At 41.9% G+C, this 6,606-nt stretch overlaps 1 protein-coding gene across 1 annotated transcript; it reads right to left on the bottom strand.

Moving 5' to 3' along the window:
* Positions 1-4,040: 4,040 nt before the first annotated feature.
* TMEM217 (transmembrane protein 217) lies at positions 4,041-4,905 on the bottom strand. Its single transcript, XM_074333991.2, has one exon. It carries the CDS (start codon positions 4,888-4,890, stop codon positions 4,312-4,314), a length of 579 nt encoding a protein of 192 aa, XP_074190092.2. The 5' UTR covers positions 4,891-4,905; the 3' UTR covers positions 4,041-4,311.
* Positions 4,906-6,606: the final 1,701 nt, after the last annotated feature.

Raw genomic sequence — 6,606 nt, 5'->3', positions numbered from 1 at the left:
GAATGAGAACCTGGGTAGAGGGGGGCCCATTCACTGAGGTGGGGAGCCTGGTGGCAGGAGCATACTTAAGATCAGGGTGGGGGACATGAGGCGGAGGACAGCTTGGGAAATGGGTGGTCTGAGTTCCCCTGGGACATCCAAATAGACTTATCTACTCTGAAGTCACCTCCAGCAAACAACGTAGAAACTCAGAGAGAACCTGAGCGTTTGTTTTTGAAATACAGCTTTGCTGGATATAGGAATCTTGGTTAACAGTGGGTTCTTGAAAGCACTTTCAATATGTTTTACTGCCTGCTGGCCTCCATTGTTTTTACGGAGAAATCAGCTGTTAATCTTATTGGGATTCCCTTATAAGTGACAAGACATTTTTTTTCTTGCTGCTTTCAACATTTTCTTCTTGTTTTTGACTTGAGCACTTTTACTAGGCAGTGTCTGTTTGTGGTTCCTTTGTATTCATCCTACTTGGAGTTTGTCAGGCTGACGATATGTAGGTAATATGTAGGTATTGAAAGACTCTTGTCTTTCAATAAATTTGGGAAGTTTTCAGTCATTATTTCATCAAATATTTTTTCTGTTCCTTTTACTCTCTCCTCTCCTTCCAATACTACCTTTATGCATATTTTGGTTGCTATGCTTAATATTGTCCCATGTTCCTCTGAGGCTCTGCTTATTTTTTATTTTATTTTTTTTAATTAAATTTATTGGGGTGACAATTGTTAGTAAAATTACATAGATTTCAGGTGTACAATTCTGTATTACATCATCTATAAATCCCATTGTGTGTTCATCACCCAGAGTCAGTTCTCCTTCCATCACCATATATTTGATCCCCCTTACCCTCATCTCCCACCCCCCACCCCCCTTACCCTCTGGCAACCACTAAACTATTGTCTGTGTCTATGAGTTTCTGTTTCTCATTTGTTTGTCTTGTTCTTTTGTTGTTTTTGGTTTATATACCACATATCAGTGAAATCACATGGTTCTCTGCTTTTTCTGTCTGACTTGTTTCGCTCAGCATTACTCTCTCAAGATCCATCCATGTTGTCACAAATGTTCCTATATCATCTTTTCTTACCGCCGAATAGTATTCCATTGTGTATATATACCACAACTTCTTTATCCATTCATCTATCGAAGGACATTTTGGTTGTTTCCATGTCTTGGCCACCGTAAACAAAGCTGCAATGAACATTGGAGCACACGTGTCTTTATCTCTAAATGTTTTCAGATTTTTTTGGTATATACCCAGGAGAGGGATTGGCTCTGCTTATTTTTCATTATCTTTTTTCTTCTGTTATTTAGATTGCATAATCTCTGTCATCTACCTTCAAGTGCACTAATTCTTTTTTCTGCCAGTTCAAATCTATTGTTGAGCTTCTCTAGTGGATTCCTCATTTCAGTTATTACACTTCTCAACTCAAGAATTTCCATTTGGTTCTTTTCTATAATTTCTATCTCTTTATTGATATTCTCTCTTTGATGTGACATTGTCATTATATTTTACTTCACTTCTTTAATCATGGTTTCCTTTAGTTATTTAAAAATACTTGTAATGGCGATTTTAAAGACTTTTTCTGTGATATATGGTATCTTCTCACTCTTATAGGAAGTTTTTGTTGCCTGCTTTTTTTTTCAGGTGTGTGGGTTATATTTCATTTTCTGTTTCTTTGCATGTCTTGTAATTTTGTTTATTTTGTTAGAAATTGGGTGTTTTAGATAAGACATTATAGCAATGTTGGGTACAGAGACACCCCAACCCTCCACCAGGCTCGTTATTGTTATTTTCTTGTTTAGTAAATGGCTGGATTATTTTAGTAAATTAAATCCTACCCACCCCCAAACCCAACATTGCACAGTGTGAAGGTTCTGATGTTGCTTCTTTGGAGGTGCAGCTTTTGGTATGCCCCTAGTCACTCCAGGATGATAGTGATTTTGGCAGAGCCCTTTCCTCTCTTTTCCTGACTATATCCCCACTGTTAAGGTCCATAATTGCTGGCTGATTGCTGTATTGTTTTCAATAATATCCTGGCATAAATTGCTCTACAGACTAATTCAATCAAATTTGGGCTGTTTTGAAGGAATAGTTCCAAAAGTCTCTTAAACCATCTTCATTGTTTTCTATTCTTTTTTCTTTTTGTTGTTCCGTTTGTGTGATCTCTGCTAACTTGTCTTCTAAGTTGCTGATTCGATCCTCTGCTTCATCTAACCTGCTGGTAATTCTTTCAAGTGAGTTCTTTCTTTCAGTTAATTGTATTCTTTAGTTCTAACTGGCTGTTCATTATGATTTCTCTATCCTTCTTTATATCGTCACTAAGCTCCTTAAACATTCTTATCATCAGTGTTCTGAACTCTGTCTCTGATAGGTTGGTTACCTCTATTTCATTTGGTTCCAATTCTTGAGGTTTCTTCTGTTCTTTTATTTGGGACATGTTTCTTTGTTTCCCCATTCTGGCTGACTCTCTGTGTTTGCTTCGATGTGTTATGTATATCCCCTAGGTTCTTAGTTTTTGCTGGGTTATCTTATGTAGTATGTGTCCTTTATATTTGACTTGCACCACTTCTTTCTTCTCCTCTGCATGTGCTCCAAAGGTGACTCTTGTGTTGTGTATATTGTCCTGTTAAAGTTGATCTTTAATTGCTTTTAGCTTGTGAGTAGGTGGGTTTGACTTCTAGGCTGACTAGTTGTGAGAGTTGGCTCTGCCCACAGCAGGATGTTCTGCTGTGTGAAGGTTGACCGCTTAAATGAGGCTTGGCCTCTATGGGCTCTTGTGCCTGTAGAGGATTCCCTCTGGGTGGGTCACTTGTAGGTCAAACCTGGCAGTACTCTGGTTTGGTCTGGAGTTGGCCTCTGGATGTGTTGAATCTTGTGCCTCTTGAGCTGGGCCCTTCAAGTAATTCTTGTACGAGTCTCTTAGCTGTTCTGTGTGATGAGCAGAGAGTCCTTTGTTGGGTTATAGATGTTCAGTTTATGGTAAGCTCCAGAGGAGAACTCAAAAAGTCCTCTTGGCTGCCGCCATTCCTATGACGTCACCGATGTTTGCTTAATTTGTCTTCTATCCTGGCTTAAGCTGGTCTCACAGTTTCTAAATCTGAACGCAAAGTGTAGTTTCTTTTTTCCTTTTTTTTTAAAGATTTTATTGGGGAAGGAGAACAGGACTTCATTGGGGAACAGTGTGTACTTCCCAGATTTTTTCCAAGTCTATTTGTTGTCCTTTCAATCTTAGTTGTGGAGGGTGCTGTTCAGCATCAAGTTGTTGTCCTTTCAGTCTTAGTTGTGGAGGGCACAGCTCAGCTCCAGGTCCAGTTGCCGTTGCTAGTTGCAGGGGGCACAGACCATCCCTTATGGGAGTTGAACTGGCAACCTTGTGGTTGAGAGGACGCCCGCCAACCAACTGAGCCATTCGGGAGGCAGCTCAGCTCAAGGTGCCGTGTGCAATCTTAGTTGCAGGGGGCGGAGCCCACCATCCCTTGTGGGAGTCGAGGAGCCAAACTGGCATCCTTGTGGTTGAGAGCCCACTGGCCCATGTGGGAATCAAACCGGCAGCTTTCAGTGTTAGGAGCATGGAGCTCCAACCGCCTGAACCACCGAACCGGCCCCAAAGTGAAGTTTCTTGATCTGTGATAATGTGTAAGAGTACTGTCTTATATGGTTGGCTAAGTGATGCATAACTGCAAAACCCTCAAGGTCAGGCCTCAAATCTTATACTTTTGTTGCATCTTCCTCCAGTGTCCAGACACAGAAAAGTTTAGCAAGTACCTTTTGATTAACCAGTAAGTGTCTTTTGCACTATTTGACAAATTTGGAAAGGGTGGCATTCAAAACAGAAAAGGAAGAATGATTTTTCTCTATTTTTTATTCTTTTACTTATCTGGAATATAGCATAGAGGACATAAGGAGAAAAACTATAGCACGAAGTCACCGACAGTATCCTTTATGCAACCTGAGGTACACCTACAGATACACCTCTCCCAGGGTTACACTAGAGAGCTCTGGGTTGAAGGCTGATGAAGACATACCGAGGTGAAAGGATTGCCTGACTGCAATCCACTTCATTTCACTCCCTTGCCCTTTTTATTTTGACCAGGAAGGTGGTACTGACCAGAAAAGGAAGGAGAACTCCAGGAGTGCTTGATAAATGACAATGTCCTTTAAGTAACCATCCTCAGTGAGCAGGATTTCTCTGCACATTGGCCAAAAGGGTGGCAGTAGGGTCTCTAGTTGAATAGACCAGCAAAGTGAAAGAGATGGGAAATAGAACTATTATGAGAACCTGGGAGATCAACTGCTCAGAGCAGAGAAAAGGGCCAACATTATTCATTATAGTGGCGGGTAAAGTTGATTATCTTTGATTTCCGCCGTGGGAATTCTCTACTGCCTGCAGAAATACGTCTGTTGTAGAAAATTATATTGCCCTGGGCTTTACTTTTGTAGATTATGTGGGCATAAGTGGTGACAAAGAACATCCAGAAACAGTGCATGAATATACGGGACACCAAGCCAAACCAGCGCATGACTCTGACCTCCCCAATGCTGGTGTCACTGTCGGTAAGGATTTGTAGTACGATGTTTACAGTTTCATAGAAGAAGATCCAGATGGTGTAGATCACCAAGCCCCTGCACATCTGGGTGTATACTGAGTATATGAGCAAGCAGCTGATGATGATGGTGATGCAAGACAGGAAGAGGACGATATTCAAACTCCAACAGATGAGGAACTGACATATCAGGAGAATTACGCTCTCGTTCCATTGGTCAACCTCAGTGCAATTGCTGCTCCTCAGTGGCTTGTGTTCGAAGATGAGGTACATGTCAGTGGCTACGATGGTAAAAACCCCTGCTAACACGGTGCCTGTTTTGGCCGTCATCCCACACCAGTGTTTCTGTCTCATGCTGAGAATGCCTGTGGAGACAAACAATATAAGGGGGAATGCTGCTTCCTATCCATGTGATAAATTAAATTACCAGGGTGTCTGCCTCCAGTCCTAAAGGAAATGACAGAGAGAAATATGAAACCAGGAAATAACTTTAGGAAGACAGAAGACTGTTTACAATTGATTGGGAGTGGGAGTGGGGAGGAGGGAGGATGCAGTCTGGTGGCAGCGAGCAGATCAATTACAGGAGTGGTTCTCAACCTGTCTTCACATTAAAATCACTGAAAGTAGGAGGCCCAGGCCCTATCTCAGACCAATTAGAACATTTTCTAGGTGGGTCCCAAACATCAGAATTTTTCAAAACTTCCTAGTGATTTTCATATGTAGCCAGGATTGGAAAACACTGAGCAGAAAAAGGTAGTTTAAATGATCTTTCCTGGCTTTGCCTTGGGCAACCATTGCTGCCCCCTCATGGGGAAATTGGCGGCACTTGTTCAACCTTGAGTGCAGGTGTCCTTAGGAGAAAAATCTGGGCAGTACAATAGCCCTGCTGGGGTAAGAAGTTGATGAAAACAGGGGGTTTTGAATAATCACTCCCCCACTACAAATCAAAACTTAAGGAATACAATGAAAGGTGTACTTTAAAGAACATTGAGAGCCTTAGGATACAATAGCCTTGTAATAGAAAAGAAAAAGCAATAATGAGCTTAGTGTTCAACTCAAGAAGTTAGGGAAAAACAACAACAATAAGAACAACAAAAAATAGAAGGAAGAAAATAAATAGAAAATAAAACAATGAAAAAATTTTAAAAAGTAGAGGGATTTCTGATTGGTTAGGATTTGGGGGCTGTCATGAGGGGCACCCTGCTTGCTACGCCATTTGTCGTGTGGGGCGGCAGGTGGGGTCTCTGCTCCCGCTCCCCACATAAGAATGCAGGATATGGTGAGGCCAAAAAGGAACACCTATGGAGACCCTCAGCTTTGATTTCATTTGTTCTTACTCTACAGAGCTCTCTCATAAATGAAATTCAAGTTTGGCCACGTTAGCATATATCCTCAGAGCAACATTGATTTCAATGCTTTCTTACCTGTCCCAGTTCTTAAACTCCTATAGACTTTGGCTTTCTACCTCTTACCTGCTACCTTTTCAGTACTTCTGTGCTCTTAAGACTATTTTAAAACTATTTTATCCAGCATTTTTTGTTGTTTTTAGCAGCAAGTTGGCCCCTGTGGGGACAGAACCCCAAAGTGCAGTTTCCAGGCTCTTGGCCTCACGTAGAAAGGTGCTGGCTCAACTGTGATTGCATGGCCATCAGCTGTGGCTAGTTGGCTGTCAGCTGTAACTAGTGAGCCATTGGCCACTAATATAACTGCTGTGGCTACGCTAGTAGCAAAATGGGGGCTAGCAAGAAGATAGTGGCTGGCAAGAGCGGATTGCAGAGTGGCGGATGCCGCCAGCGAGACTATAGTAGTATGACTCCCCTACTTATGTCTCCACAGTTATATTAGTGGCCAATGGCTCACTAGTTACAGCTGACAGCCAACTAGCCACAGCTGATGGCCATGCAATCACAGTTGAGCCAGCACCTTTCTACGTGAGGCCAAGAGCCTGGAAACTGCACTTTGGGGTTCTGTCCCCACAGGGGCCAACTTGCTGCTAAAAACAACAAAAAATGCTGGATAAAATAGTTTTAAAATAGTCTTAAGAGCACAGAAGTACTGAAAAGGTAGCAG

Source organism: Rhinolophus sinicus, chromosome 2 (genome assembly GCF_057876585.1).
Source record: "Rhinolophus sinicus isolate RSI-liver-muscle chromosome 2, RSI-T2T, whole genome shotgun sequence".
Taxonomy (NCBI): domain Eukaryota; kingdom Metazoa; phylum Chordata; class Mammalia; order Chiroptera; family Rhinolophidae; genus Rhinolophus; species Rhinolophus sinicus.
Note: the sequence above shows the minus strand (reverse complement) of the source record. Positions and strands in the feature narration are given on the sequence as shown.

Bases quoted from the DNA above. Each gene is read 5' to 3' on its own strand.
- TMEM217 (XM_074333991.2), bottom strand. From the start codon at position 4,890: ATGAGACAGAAACACTGGTGTGGGATGACGGCCAAAACAGGCACCGTG.